This window comes from Hevea brasiliensis, chromosome 14 (genome assembly GCF_030052815.1).
Source record: "Hevea brasiliensis isolate MT/VB/25A 57/8 chromosome 14, ASM3005281v1, whole genome shotgun sequence".
Lineage (NCBI taxonomy): Eukaryota > Viridiplantae > Streptophyta > Magnoliopsida > Malpighiales > Euphorbiaceae > Hevea > Hevea brasiliensis.
The window spans coordinates 21,622,286-21,638,900 of record NC_079506.1 but is presented as its reverse complement, the minus strand read 5'-3'; the positions used below and the strand labels follow the sequence as shown (position 1 = coordinate 21,638,900).

At 28.8% G+C, this 16,615-nt stretch overlaps 1 protein-coding gene and 1 pseudogene across 1 annotated transcript; both read left to right on the top strand.

Moving 5' to 3' along the window:
- The first annotated feature begins 6,240 nt into the window (after positions 1-6,240).
- Positions 6,241-9,240, top strand: LOC110673509 (receptor-like protein EIX2; annotated as a pseudogene).
- A 1,790-nt stretch (positions 9,241-11,030) lies between these two features.
- On the top strand, positions 11,031-14,801 carry LOC131173255 (protein SHORT HYPOCOTYL IN WHITE LIGHT 1-like). Its single transcript, XM_058135285.1, has 3 exons — positions 11,031-11,530; positions 11,609-11,674; positions 14,193-14,801. Exons 1-3 carry the CDS (start codon positions 11,120-11,122, stop codon positions 14,343-14,345), a joined length of 630 nt encoding a protein of 209 aa, XP_057991268.1. The 5' UTR covers positions 11,031-11,119; the 3' UTR covers positions 14,346-14,801.
- The last annotated feature ends 1,814 nt before the right edge of the window (positions 14,802-16,615 follow it).

Genomic DNA, 16,615 nt, shown 5'->3' with positions numbered 1-16,615 from the left:
AATCAAAGAAGCATGAAGAGAGAGATGAAAAGAATTTTAATGGAGGAAAGATACTAAGTTTCGGCCATGGGAGGGATAAATTGAAGAAGCAAATTTTTGGGTTGTTTTTATCATCTTTTAATGAGTTTGCTTAATTGTGATTGGTGGGGATAATTTTAAAAATTAAAAAGTATAAAATTAAAAAATTATATTTGAAATTAAAATTAGAACCACCTCGCAAAACTTATCTGAAAATGAATCAAAATTTTGAATAAATAAATTAGCAAAGACTTGACCGTTAATCCAATTTAAGTTCACTCCAAATCACAAAGCGCAAGCTACTCCATCTTCCAACGCTACAATGGCAAACCTTAAATGACGGTTGCTTTTTACTTAGAGGAGAAGTGAGGGAAAAAACAATAATACCTATTCTTCTTTTTGACTAAAAAGATTAAAATATATAATTAAAATTAGTCTTTAGTAATGGCATTTACTTTCCAAAAGCATTATATTAATAATAATTATTAAATAGTTAAAAGATTAATTTAATTGATAAGATTCGCCTAACATTATCATTAAATTGAGATTTCAAATCTTACCAACCATTTTTATTGATAAGCATCTGTAAATTCTATTGTAATCATTTAAAATAGCTTATGCCTTTGAAGTATCTAAGAAATTTCCCTTGAATCCTATGAGCAGCTGATCATCAACTTAACCATTTTTTTCTAAATTAATTAGTGAACAAAAGATCGAGTATAATGGGCAAATCGTGAAATAGACGGCGAAGTCTTTCTTTAATAATAATAATAATTATTGTTATTATTATTGAAAAATATGAAAACTTCACTTGCTTATGGTTTAATATGAAATAAAATAAGAATATAATGAATATTATTTTATATTTTAAATGTAAAATATATTTTTTAAATTAATTAAATCACATAAAATAGTTACTTAATTTTCTAAATTAAATAAGTGAAAATTTGTTACCGTTATTGTTTTTTTGGGGATTTTACATTGTTTATAAAAATATGTGTATAAAATATATAATTTAATATGTCTTAATAAAAATGCTTTCATTAATTAGTTACGTATAAAAATAGTAATAGCAAAAAGTTTAATTTTTTTCAGATATTCGATCTGATCGAACCTTAATAAAATGAATTTAAATAATATATAATTCAATTTGAAATTAACTTTGGATTTAAAATTTAATAATATGAAAAAAAAAAGCGTGAGGCAAAGTTGGTGGGGGATAAAACCTGAAAATACGGCATAAAAAAAAAAAAAACCTGATAATGCGCCACTTATTTTTTATTCAATGGCTGGTAAAAGCTGGTCGACTAAACTGTTTGTAGTCAGCTATACAGAACTAAAAATTGCTACAAGTAGTTCCAGTTTTCCCTTTAAATATCGTTGGACTGAAAATTACCTATGCATGCAGTTTTCTTAGAAAACTTACTTGAAAATTAGTCTAAATTATATATTTTATAAAATAGTATTTAAATATATTTTTAAATTATTAAATTTTAAAATATAAATTATTAATAAAAATAATTTTTTATGTATATTATTAATTAAATATATAAAATTAAATGAGTTTAAGTATTTTTAGATAATAACAATTGAGTTTGAGACTGATTTGAGTAAATGAACATAAATTTTGATCGGATTTAGGATAAGTTTAGGTTTTAAGTATAGAATCCAAACCTATCACAGATATTATTTCTCAAACTCGAACATGTCATGAGTATTATTACTCAAACTCGAATTCATCCCAAATCTAATTAAATATTATTTATTGTTGTTGATTAAAATCCAAAACTTTGTTTGTGCTACTGATATTTTATTTAGCTAGGTCTGTAAAAGATTAACTATTTAAATTTATTAATTTATTGATTATGTATGTGTGGACTTATGGATTTTTTGTTTATGTGGATGAGGGAGCTAGGCTCCCAGTGATCACATTGTGTTAATTAAAAATGTTGTGGGTGAGTTAACCTCCCTAAATGGTTATATATTGTTATTACAGGTCAGGTGAGTCAAAAACTCTACATTAGATAGTTCTGGATATGGCCGGACTCTGTTCGGATATTTTCTTGATTTGGATTTTGAAATTGGGCTTATAGTTTAGGCTTGAACAGTGAGGTTTACTACGGATTTTAGGAGCCTTATCCTCCCCCAAATCTTAGTACCAATCTGGCCCATAAATTGAGTAGTGACAAGTCAGATCGAATACCTACAAATATCTAACTCATTGGTCTCCCTAAATTTATTTGCTAATCTAGTTTGAACTAATTTCCCTTTTTTCTTAAAAAAAATATATGACTAAAAATGAAAATAAGATGCATGCCCCCTCCACATATTAATTATTATTAATGATAAAACAAATAAACCGCATTGTTGATCTAAATCATATTTTTATAAAATTAAATAAAAATAAAAATAAAATGTTTTTAAGAGTAGTAACGTGTTCTGAGTTTATTGGTAAAATCAAGTTAACTCTCTAATTCTTATTATTTGATCCGAAACTAATTTATTTAAATTAATTTTAGTGTAAATTAAAGTAAATTATAAATTATATATATATTGGTAGAAACCATTTGGTATTCTAAATCTATTGGCCCAACTAATCCGAATTTGCGTTGGGCAGGCTCATAAAAAAAAGTAAAGTGCTCCCTTCTAAGTTTTAAAGGTGCTTCATATTTAGAGTTTGAACCCGAAACTACTAATTAAAGGAAAATGGATACTTGTCATTCCATCTCACCCCTTAGGAGTAAATTTTTAAATATATTAAAAATACATAACAATTCCTCTATTTTAAATTTGAATTAAATTATTTTTAAAATTTTAATTCTATTAATAAAATGGTCAATCCTTTGAAATTTAGTCCAATTAATATCCTTAATTTATTTTAATTTTCAATAATTATATATTTTGAGTATTTTTTTGTTAAAAAATGGTCTATCTATTTAAATTTTATAGTTAAATAATTATATTTTTTATTTAAAATATAATACATATATTATACTCTCATTTAAGCTATATGGAATACAAATAAAGGTTATATTTATTGAAAAAAATTCTCAAAATTCATTGAAAATATTGAAAAATAATTATAATTTAATAGATCTTTTACATATAAAAACATGCATGAGGAAATCTGCATGTTGGAATCTTGGGCCGAAGAGCTAGATGTATTTTTTGTCATTATTACTAAAATTGCTATTTAACTCTTATACTTTTCGACTTTTACTAACCATATCCCATTATCACTTATGCTGTTAATTATCAGAGTGTTGCGACATCAGCTGTCATGTCATGCCAATAATAGGATATAAATAAAAAAAATTATAAAACATAGAGTTTGAATTATAATTTAGTTAGTGTATAATATAATTGAAAAAAAAAATTAAAAGCACAATTTTTTTGGTAATTTCTTATAAAATTACTCACAATCTATTTTAATATATACAAAATTTTAAATTATTTTTAAAATTGAGAAGTAATTAACTGTTTAATTTGGATTATCACGAATATTTGATAAATTAATGATTAAAAAAAATAAGAATGAAAAGGGAGAGATTTAAGTAAATAGTCACAATATTTGAATATTGACATAAAATTGAATTCAAATATAACTTAATAGAAATAAAAAGATTCATATAGTTAATTTTAACTAGTTTGTGAGACTTAATTATTATTGTTGTTGTATATTATTTAATTAATTATATATAAATTTATAGTAAATATTTAAGGAAAAATTAAATATTAGCCTTTACATTATATTAAGATGACAACATATAAAATATCTATAAAAATTATTCTATTTGAATTCAATTAGTATTTTAAATACCCAAATCTGATTATATTACTTGAAAAATAATTGAATCTATTTAAATTTACATATTTTAATTAATAATTTACATAATATATATTTATAATTAATAATTTATATTTTACAATTTTTAATAATTTTAGAGAAAATATAAAAAATTTGTATTTTCAATTAATAATTTATATTTTACAATTTTTAATAATTTTAGAGAAAATATAAAAAAATTTGTATTTTCAATTTTCATAATTACACCACATATTAATTAAATTCCATACTTTTCAACTTTTTTAAAAATTATTGTGATAAATTCGTTATATATAGAATATAAAATTAATTAATATTCATTAAATTGTAATTATATCCTATAATTAGTGTGATGTGATAAATTCTTTAAGTAATTAATGTATGAATTCGATAATAATAGGATGTAATTAATAAAAATTGAAAAGTATTGAATTAAAGAATTCTATTTGAAGCTAAAATTAGAACCACCCCAGAAAATGAATCAAAATTTTGAATAAATAAATTAGCAGAGACTTCACCATTAATCCAATTTAAGTTCACTCCAAATCAAAAGACGCAAGCTACTCCATCTTCCAACGCTACAATGGCAAACCTTAAATGACGGTTGCTTTTTTACTTAGAGGAGAAGCGAATGAAAAAACAATAATACCGATTCTTCTTTTTGACTAAAAAGATTAAAATATATAATTAAAATTAGTCTTTAGTAATGGCATTTACTTTCCAAAAGCATTATATTAATAATAATAATTAAGTAGTTAAAAGGTTAATTTAATTGATAAGATTCATCTAATATTATCATTAAATTAAGATTTTAAATTTTATCAACCATTTTTATTGACAGGCATATGTAAACTCTACTGTAATCATTCAAAATACCTTATACCCCAGAAATATATAAGAAATTTCTCTCCAGTCCTATGAACAGCTGGTCATCAGCTTAACTTTTTTTTTTTTTCTGAATTAATTAATAACAAAAGATCATGCATAATGTGCAAATCATGAAATAGACGGCCAATTTCTTTTTTAATAATTATTATTATTATTATTATAAGAATTGATAAATATGGAAACTTCACTTGGTTATGGATTGGGGTAAGCACTATTCGATTTGAGCTGAATAAATCGAATCTAATCATTTTAATTTGATAATTCAGTTTGAATTTTAAGATAATTTGGTTTGATTTGAATCGATTTTATATTTTAAAAATTTCGATTATTTTGATTTGGTTCGGTTTTAGAGAAAAAAAATTAATTAAATCGAATCAAATCGAATTGCTTTATTAATTTTTAAATTAATTTATTTTTATAGAGAATATATGAATTATATGTAATTATATATATATATATATATATATATATATATATATATTGTTTAATTTCATTGATTAATGGTTATTAGGTTCAAATCAAGGTTAAAATCATACCAAATAATTTAAAAATCAAGTCTAAATTAAAAAACCCATCAAAACTCAAAATTGACCTGTACGAACTGAAATAGAGTAGTTCGGTCAAATCAAGATCAAAATCATATCAAATAACTTAAAAATTAAGTCTAAATTAAAAAACCCATCAAAACTCAAAATCGACCTGTACGAACTGAAATAGAGTAGTTTGGTTCGATTCGATTTTTCATTCATTTTGATTTGGTTCATTTTCTAAAATATAGTAATTCGGTTAATTCAGTTTTAATAATTTGATTTGGTTCGGTTTGAACCGAATACTCAGCTCTACTTACAAATTAATATGAAATAAAATAAAAATATAATAAATATTATTTTATATTTTAAATGTAAAATATTTTTTTAAATTAATTAAATCATGTAAAATAGTTACTTAATTTCCTAAATTAAATAAGTGAAAATTTGTTATTGTTGTTTTAATATCTTTTGGGATTTTACATCGATAATAAAAATGTGTATAAAATATATAATTTAGCATGTCTTAATAAAAATACTTTTGTTAATTAGTTATGCATAAAAATAATGATAGCAACGAGTTCAGTTTTTTGTGAATATCCGATCTGATCAAACCTATTATAATGAATTTAAATAATATATAATACAATTTGAGGTTGAGTTTGGATTTAAAATTTAATAACATGGAAAAAAAAAAAAAGTGTGAGGCTAAGTTGGTGGGGGGATAAAACCTGAAAATACGGCATAAAAAAAAAACCTGATAATACGCCACTTATTTTTTATTCAATGGCTGGTAAAAGCTGGCAGACTAAACTGTTTGTAGTCAGCGATGCAGAATTAAAAATTGTTACAATTGATTCCAGTTTTCCCTTTAAATATCGTTGGACTAAAACCTACCTATGCATGCAGTTTTCTTAGAAAACTTACTTGAAAATTAGTCTAAATTCTTTGTTTCTGAACAAGGCATTGAGTGTTTGATCTATGGAGACCTTTCCATTTCTTTGGATTATCTGTCTGTTATCTGGAGAATTAATTTGGGGTGCAGTTGCTCAATTGGTGCACTGCAATGCAGCTGAGAGAGAGGCTCTTCTTGACCTCAAAATGGGTCTTAATGATTCCTGGAATCGGCTCTCCTCATGGCATGGAACCAATTGCTGTCAATGGTCAGGAATAGCTTGTGACAATACAACTGGTGCGGTTCTCGCAGTTGATCTCCCAAATTCATCAGGTCGTCGGCCATTAGGTGGGAAGATTAGACCTTCACTCGCAAAACTCAAGTCCTTGAAACATCTGGATTTAAGTGAGAACAAATTCAGCGGTAAAATTCCTCATTTCTTTTCCACTTTAGAGAACTTGCAATATTTGAACCTGTCATTTGCTGGGTTTAGTGGCGCAATTCCTCCAAATCTTGGAAACCTCTCTAACTTGCAGTTTCTTGATGTCTCTTCAGTTAGTTTAAATGTTGATAATCTTGAATGGGTGAGTGGTCTTGTCTCGCTAAAATATTTGAATATGTATTCTGCAGACCTTTCAAAGGTAGGAGGAGGATGGATTGAGCCATTGAACAAGCTTCCACTTTTATCTGAGTTGCACTTAGAATTCTGTTTTTTATCTGGTTTCATATATTATCTTCCTTCTGTTAATTTTACTTCCCTTGAATTCCTAAGCCTTCAAGGAAACTCCTTCCAGGCCAACTTACCGAATTGGTTTCTGAACATTAGCAGCCTTGTATCTGTTGACATCAGAAATAGCTGGTTGACTGGAAGGATTCCACTTGGTTTTGCTGAATTACCAAATTTGGAGTCATTGATGCTTGCTTATAATGTGAAACTCTCAGCAAGCTGCTTCCAACTATTTTCAAGAAGCTGGAAAAAGATACAAGTTCTTGATTTATCTATCAATGAGTTACATGGTAGACTTCCTGCTCTTCTTGGAAATATGACATCTCTCATTGATTTTGATTTACACTTCAATCATATTGAGGGTGGGATTCCAAGCTCCATTGGCAAGCTTTCTAATTTGCAGTACATTGACTTGTCGTTAAACAACCTGACGGGAAGTTTACCAGATTCAATTGGCCAGCTCAAGAATCTTGTCGAGCTCCGGTTGAACAATAACTTGCTTCAAGGTTCCATTCCTTCTTCCATTGGAAACTTGCAGCGTTTGACTACCCTCACGCTTGCGTCAAATAAGCTAAATGGTACTCTCCCTGATAGCATTGGACTGCTCTCTGAGTTGTCTTCCCTTGATGTTTCTCTCAATAAATTGACAGGCGTTATTTCAGAAGCACATTTTCATAGTCTGGGGAAACTGGAGAACATTAGTTTATCAGAAAATTCTTTCGTTTTGAATGTAAGCTCCATTTGGGTCCCGCCTTTCCAAGTCATTGCCTTGGAGATGGGTTCATGCCATCTAGGTATGTCCTTCCCTTCTTGGCTCAGATCTCAAAAACAGGTACTCGTTTTAGATTTCTGAGGGGCTGGTATTTCCGGTTCTATCCCAAATTGGTTCTGGGACATGACTAGCATTCTAGCCTTTTTGAATGTTTCTTTCAATAGTTTAGAGGGTCATATACCAAATCCATTCAGTGTAACTTCCTATGCAAATGTTGATTTGAGCTCCAACCAATTCAAAGGACCCATTCCTCTTCCAAATGTCATCTTACTAGATCTTTCTAATAACCAGTTTTCCGGTAGTATACCAGAAAATATTGGTCAAGTCATGTCAGTGTTGTCATTTCTTTCACTTTCTGGTAACAAGTTGACTGGTGCAATCCCAGCCTCAATTGGAGAGATATCGCTCGATGTCCTTGATCTTTCAAAAAATAACTTGGCAGGAAGCATTCCTTCAAGCATAGGAAATTGTTCTTCTCTTACTGTTCTAGACCTTCAAAAAAACAATTTGTCCGGTGAGATTCCAAACTCTATAGGTCAGATAACTGGGCTTCAAACACTTCACTTGAGCAACAACCAACTCTCAGGAAAAATTCCATCATCTCTTCAGAATTTGTCAAAGTTGGAAACCTTAGACTTCGGAAACAACATGTTGACAGGAAACTTACCACGATGGATTGGAGAAGCTTTTCCGCGTCTCAGGATACTTAGTCTCAGGTCAAATAAATTTTCTGGAGAACTTCCCTTGGCACTTTCAAATTCGAGTTCCCTGCAAATTTTGGATCTGGCGGAAAACCAATTAAATGGTTCCATTCCTGCTAACTTGAGCAATCTCAAAGCCATGACTCAACAGCAGAACGTTAACCATTATTTGCTTTATGGAACTCTTTTTGACGATCACAATTACCAAGAGAACATATATGTGACCATAAATGGCCTTGGATTAACGTACACTAGGACTCTTTCCCTGCTAACCAGCATAGATATGTCTGGAAACAATTTAAGTGGAGAACTTCCTGAAGCAATAACAAAATTAGTTGGTTTGGAAGTTTTGAATCTATCAAGAAACCACATCAGTGGCCAGATTCCTAAGAGCATTTCGGAATTGCGTCAGTTGTTATCTCTTGATCTCTCAGGCAATAGGCTTTCAGGTCCTATTCCCCAAAGCATATCTTCATTGACATTTCTGGGGAATTTGAATGTGTCAAACAATAACTTGTCAGGAATAATACCTTCTACAAATCAGATGTCAACTTTTAATGCATCCTCTTTCGCTGGGAACCCTGGTCTATGTGGAGATCCTCTTACGGTGAAGTGTTCTAATGATTCAAACAATGGAGGAGACAATTATCCAGATGGTGGAGGGAAAGCAGATCAGACTGACAATGGCAATGGCTTCATTGATAAATGGTTTTACATGAGCATTGGGGTGGGATTTGCAGCAGGTTTATTGCTTCCTTATTTAGTTTTTGCAATGAAAAGGTCTTGGGGTGGAGTGTACTTTGCATTTGTGGATGGAACTGCTTATAGATTGTCAAGTGAGAAAATGAAAGCAGCTGCAAGAAGAAGAAATCGGGGCGCTCGTTGACGTTTTTCATTTTTCTTTTGCAAGTCTCGGATTGTTTGAATTTGGAGAAAGGGAAATTTAAGAATAAACTTTTTGTTTCTTCAACTTAATTGCTTGCCCTCTTCTTATTAATTAATTTAAAATAGTTAGTTTGGAATAAATTATTTGTAAAGACAAATTTAAAAGAATTATTACATAATTATGTATAATTTTTTTATTTTAAATTAAAAAAAATAAATTCTTTTATTTTAAATTTAAAAATTAATTAAAAATAATTAATTAAATTAAGGAGCGTTAACATAATTCCATGACATCTACTAAGGAAGTGTTGCAGGAGCAGCGGTTAGTCCAAAAGTTTTTAAAATTATAATTTTAAATATATAATTTAATAAATTTTTTTAAAAAAATTATTGTTTGACCCCTTAAAAGTTTTCAAAATGAAAATTTTATTTATAAACTTTAATTAATTTTTTAAAAATTACTATTTGCTCTGTAAAAACTTTTAAATTTAAAATTTTACCTATAAAATTTTAGTTTATTCTTACAAAATTACTATTTGCCTCTCTAATATTTTTATTTTTATTGTATTTTTTACACTTCTATATAAATTTCATTCATATTTTTATGTTATTCAATTTTTGATCTTTTAATATTATACATTTTTATTTTAGTTTATACATTTTTATCAAGATGTCATTTAGTTTTTTTTTTTACTGTTTATTTTTAACCTGTAAAGACTGATTTCTAGTTTCGCCCCCAAAGTGTTGTCTTTAGATTGTTAGTGTAATAGAATTAAGCTTCGTTTATTTTGTGAAAAAAATTCAATATTTTTTAGCATTTTGGAGTATTTAGTAAATAAATTAATCAAAAATATTTTTCTAATTAATGAAAAATTAAAAACTTTTTTGGACTTTAATATATATCAAATTTTTTTATAATATGTATCATTTTTAAAAAATATATAATAAAAATATAATCTTTTAAATTATTTAACATTTTATATAAATTAAAAAATGTACTTAATTAATATTATTACATTAAAAATGAGCCCCTTATCTTACCAAAAAATATTACTTTTTCTTTTATAAAAAAGTAATTTTTTTTATAATATAAAAAATAAATTTTATATAATTATAAAAGATGGTACATATACATTATTTATATCTAATTATTTTTTAAATGACAAAGTGTAAGCAGGAAGATTTAATTGCCATCTTAGCTTCAACCTCGACTAACAATTGGTAAAATCGGTAAAAATTAAAAAATATAAAATTTAATTAACAAAAGATATAATTCCAAAAATTAAAAGTAAATTTTTTGAAATTAAATTATGTTCAAAACTAATTTTGTATGAATATTGAAAGGTTATAAATTTTTTGAAATCATTTTCTTTCGTATCGTTTAGTTTTTTTTTATTTTTTTTTATTTTATAATTATTTTATTATATTTTCGTGTAAAAATATTTTTAAGTTGATTAAATTAATTTAAATTAAATTATTAATTTATTCATTTAAAATTTTATATAAATTAAAATAGAGTGGCATAATATGTTCATATTTTATATATTATTACTCTAAAATAATATTTATCATTATATAAATTGAATAATTTAAAATGATAAAATAATATGAAGATGAGGGTAAAAAAAAAAAAGTTTGTGCAGGGTAAGAGAACGATGATATGAGGATGAGAGTAGAAAAATGGATTTTGTAAAGGAATATAAATAAAAGTGGAAAGAATAGGTAATATTTTACTCAATCAAAATCTCTTCGCCGGCGCAGAAACTCACTGCTACTATTTACTATTTCTAAGGTTTCAAATCTCCATTCATGTCTGGTCGGCACTGTCACAGAAATCACCTACACGAACTAATTTCTTTCTATTATTATCGATCTTAGTTATGTCATTTACAGTCACTCTATCATCTCCTTTTTCCTTCTCTCAAACGCACCACCACCGGCACCAACGAAGAACTCACCGCTTCCAATCTCATCCCGAATCGACCATCCGACTTCTCTCTCACAAAGCTCCTCCTCCTTTTCTTCTTCTGCTTCCTCAAGCTTCTAGGAGAATTTCTAGTTTGAATAGTAATAATGGCAATCTCGTAGATGATCCTCGGAATTGGAGTCGATCGATTAACAATGAATTTTTGAATGATGATGATGAAGATGAGGAGGAAGATGAGGATGAAGATGAAGATAGGAGTTTGGATCTGTTGGTTAGGTTCATTCAAAATGTTTTCAAGAAGGTATCTAAACGAGCCAGGAAAGCGGTGCGATCGGTCTTGCCTGCTTCCATCTCCACCAAATTGGTAATTTAGATGGTTTAATCTTTGATTAGTGAGTTTTATTTCTGGGTTGCTTTTAATTTGTATTTTTGTTGATTATAGGTGGGGTTTTCCGTAAATGGGGTCCTAATGCTCGCACTTTTGTGGGTTTTGAAGGCTTTTCTTGAGGTAATATACTCTACCTTATATCTTCAACTTTGCATTTCTGCTAGTTTTTGATTGCTGGCTGTTTACAGTGGTAATTTTAGGGATGAATTCGTTTCTATCTGGTAGTTATGTACATGGGATCAGTTATTTGTTTGATTGTTAGATTTTGCTTGTTCCTATACAAATAGGAACTGTGATGATTCTTGATCCGTTACAGTTAGTAGTGAAAACGTTAGTGGTCCTTTGGCAATTGATATTATCATTCTGAAACATCAGAACTGCCAATATATTTTTGCACAGTAAAACTAGCCTTTCTATAGTTCTATTTTCTTCCGACTTAAAATGCGGTCTTCAATGGGTATTGGGCTATTAGCTTCAGTTTTATGAAGTTAAATGCAACAGTAAAACCAAAGAAAATGTTAAATCCAAGGTGGAATGGAGAGGCGTAGCTTTGAGTTGAAGTTTCCAGGGTATGTTGAATATGAGAGGAAGATACAGAAGACTTCTGTGGTGTAATTGACTAGTTTGGTGGGAATGGTACAGACAGATGACAAGGCTGGCAGGAAAATACTAACAATCATTTAGCTCAACGGTCATAAGGGGCAGATCAGATTAAGGGTGGTCATAGCAGCATTTGAACCCACAATTCTGTTTTAAGTATCTTTGTCACCCTGCCACAGGACCTGCTTGCCTGTTGCCACCACAAAAGGGATAACCCATGTATAACAATGGGGCAAGCTGTGTCACAAGAACACCATGAATAATGAACAGCATGTTCAGCAAGAATGTCTCATGATATTGTTCCCTTATTACAAACACTGTTTGAATAATAGTTAATAAGTTTGCATTTTATGGTTGTGAATAGTAGAATCAACCATTTGTTATGCTATTCGGGAATTTATGCTGTGCAATGATGTGTGTACATCTGTACATGTGTTAGATTGTTGTTCCCAAAATCCAGCAAAATGGAACACAGTTGAATTGCCAGATGTCCATTTATCTTTATCATGGGGCTATAGTAGTGTGCCTATGCATATCATTGTTAGAACTGGGTAGTAGTTAGTTTCACTCTATGGCATTAGATCTAAACATGGATTGATTTTTGGCACAATCTACATTTTAAGTTAAAGTTACGCTTCATTTATAAATATCCCTAAAACAAATAGATAAAAGCAGTATTGCTGTCCAGGTGATATATTTCATGTCTGTTTTAATCTTTTTAAGCTTGAAATAAGACTAGGATGATTTCTATTATGTTTGCCAAATTTCTGTTTGTTGTGATTTAGTGTTTTCAGTTTCGACGACTTCATTTTTTCTTGGCCTACCCTTGTTGTTGAGGTTCCTGAGCTCAATAGCTGAGACATCAGGCGTCTTTGGGTGTGGTAAGCATGTGAAATGCACTAGAAAACCATGAAATATGGATTGTTTGTCCTCCAGTTTATTCTATTGTTATGTGTTGCCAAATTCCATGGTTGGTAATTTCTTGTTAGAGAAGCTTCTTCTGTTTCTTTTGGCCAAATTTGACTGCCTTCTTGTATTTTAGTATCAAGGTCCTTGTAATTGTAAGGATGTGCTAGTATAATTTAATGTTTAATATCATAAAAGAGTCTCATTATGAGATTGTCACTTTGGTTGAAAGAAATGAGAAAGCCTGTGTCTTTTATCATTTTGAAAATGGATCAGCAGAGCGATTCACAATGAAGCATTTTATAAACTTTCCAAAGAATTTCCCATACTCATTGTGTTTTGCTTTTGTGCATTCTTTTTCATCTGCAACCTGAAGAAGAAATGATAAAAAAAATCATGGTTGAGTGAAATATTTACTTCCTAACATGCTGAAACAAACAAATAAATGCATACGTTTCCGATTCCAAAAATATGATTGTGGCTGTATTGTACAGCTGATAGACAGTGGCATAAATAGGGATAGAAGGAGCTTAGACTGATCGGGCTCAGCTTGTTTGAGAGCTTGATTTGTTCTTGAGTAGAATGAATTTGAGCTTGAATTTGGTCCCTACCCCACCTTTTCTCCATCTCTTGGGCTTGAGCTGCTATCTGGTATGATAGCTCATGCTGCCTCAAATTTTGTTCGAATCTGGGCCATTCTTTTCTTTTCCACCATTTGAAACTTAATTATTTTAAAATTATGCATTTATAATGAAATGCAATCAATAATTAGCCAACATGTCATGCTCTATTGCTTGTGCTTATGGTAACCAAAATTAACAACGTGGGCTTTGAGCTCATGCAATTGCAAATATTGCTTTGCTTGAATGTGGCGTGACGCATGAGCCCCTTGATGAGAAAAGCATTTGTGCTTTGTAAGCCTTTTTATGTTGGCATTCATTTTAAAAGTTTTGGGCATTGATGATTGCTGCTTAATTTCCTTCCCTATCCCGGTATATTAATTTTTCTACATATATGCAATTGTGTTTGTTCTGAATGGAGAGGGTATTATAGAAGTTTAAGATACATAGATGCTGAGATTGTGTCACTTCCTGTCGATCATTTTATCTGTTTGTTGGTGTTTTAAATGTAGGTGGTTTGCACGCTTGGAAGTGTAGTTTTTGTAAGCATCTTACTCATACGTGGAATATGGTCCGGGATAACCTATCTACAAGAAAGCCGGTATCTTAAGATGAATGAACTTGATGATGACCACGCGTGGACTGGCACACAACCTGCAACTTGATTTGTCTACTCAGAATACGAAATGATACAAGGATTCAATCCCGATCAAGAATGAAGGCGTCATTCGAATAAAGCATCCAAAATAAAGGATGTTGAGAAGATGGGACAAGGGGATTTCAGTTAGCATGTCAAATAATTTACTGATATGAAAGTTGCTTCTCACATGAAGATCCAGCAGAGCATATTCCAATTTGATATTAATAGAGAACTGGAACTAAAAACAGAGGAAAGATTTAGCAATATGTGGGTGGGCATGACTGCCTCTTTATATATTCACACAAAGTACATTCATCTATTAGTTCATTTAGTTTATCATGTAGTACTCTTTAGCTCAAATTTACATGTTAACATCACATTAACAATGTTGTATTATAATCATTCTCAAGCTTATAAGTGAGGTGAAATCATCCCATTTCTGAATAAGGAATAGCTTATGCAGTTCTGCTTTCTTTGTTTAGTTTTGTATTGGATGCCTTGAGGAAATTGCATGTGTTTCTTTCTTGCAAAGCATGGCCATGATCTAGATGACAGGCAAAGCTATTTATTGAAGCAAAATCATATAGAAACTGTAGTTTTTAAAGTGTAAAAATTTTAAATCAATTATAAAAAAGATCAAAAAATTTATATAGATAAAAATATTTGACTAAAGTAATCAAAATTATATAAATAAATTTCAATCATAATATTTAAATTATAAATTATATGATACGATTATAATCTAGAATGGCTTGATCCAATGACTAAAGTCATATTATTCACTTGATATATTTTAGATTTCAGTCTCTACTGCTTAATCCCCAATAAAAAAAATACAATTATAACTATATACTATTAATAAAAATCATTGTAGAATAATATATTATTAACATATCTACACATACAAAGGAAAAAAAGAAACATTAAAGTTTTAATAAAATAAAAAAAAATAGTTATATGATTTATCCCTATATAAATAATAATATTTAATCTGAATCCTTGTGAAGCTTATATAAAGGCTAATACATAAATAAGTAAATATTTAATTATTTAAGAAAATGAGAAATATTATTAAGAATTAAAATCCTTAAAATTTATATACGAATATGAAAAATCTAAAATAAAATTAAAAATTTAATACTCATAACAAAACTTACTAAAATAAGAGTGCAATTTAATATTGCAATTATAATAATTAACATTAAAATAAATACATAAATGACAAAATTAATTAGATATTCATACAAAAGTATATTAAAATAAATATCGAAACCTAAGCCTACAAGCCATCTTAATTTCAATTATATATAAAAAAAAAATGTTGAATATTATGTCTTTCACAATCTTTTTCTTTGTTCTTCTTGCAAGACCTACTCTTCAAGCTTCAGATTTAATAACTCAAACTTGTGAAAAAACCTTATACAAGGAGCTTTGTAAATCTGCTCAAGGATCATCCAATGTAAAAGATATGCAGAGCTTAGCCGAATTTGCTATAAAGATTACATCATTAAGTGGAAGTGAAGTAAACAAGCACATTGCCTTGCTGTTGATGAACGAAAGTTCTGATAAATTCAGTCAGCAATGCCTAACAGATTGCTCTGAGATGTGCCAAGAAGCAATGGATCAGCTTAAGGATTGGGCGACAGCTTTGAATTCTTGCAATTATAAACAACAGTCAAAATTGAAAATTAAAGCAACTAATGTGGCATCTAATTGGGTAAAATATTATTATTTATACATGCACCCTAAAAATAACGAGATCCAAACCTTTTTATTTCTTGCAATTATATTTCAATTTTAAAAGTTTATTTTAATTATAGCTAACAGACTAATTTTCATTTTGTCTAAAATTACTAATTTATTATTTAATACAATAAAAAAAATTAATACTTATTTTATCTAGTATAATAAAAAATAAATTTTTACATCTCAGCCCTTTTTTCTAAAATGTATTTATGAAATTTATTTGTAAAAATAAATAAAATTATTTATTTTTAAAAAATTATAAATTCATGTAAAAATTTCATTAATAATAATAATTATCGTTTTAACAAATGTAATTAATCATTAAAATATGGGTGGATGTGTATATATATTGTTGGGTGGGGAGCCGTGGAGGGAGGAGGGGAGAGAAGGGACGGTGGGTGGAGGGAAGGGAGGGAGAGGGAACTATGGGTGGAAGAAGAGAAAGGGGGTGGAGGGGTGGATGGAGGTGGGTAAATGTGGGGATAGAGAGGAAATTTTTATTTTTTATTTTATTAATAATAAGATATTAATTTATGATTAATTTATATC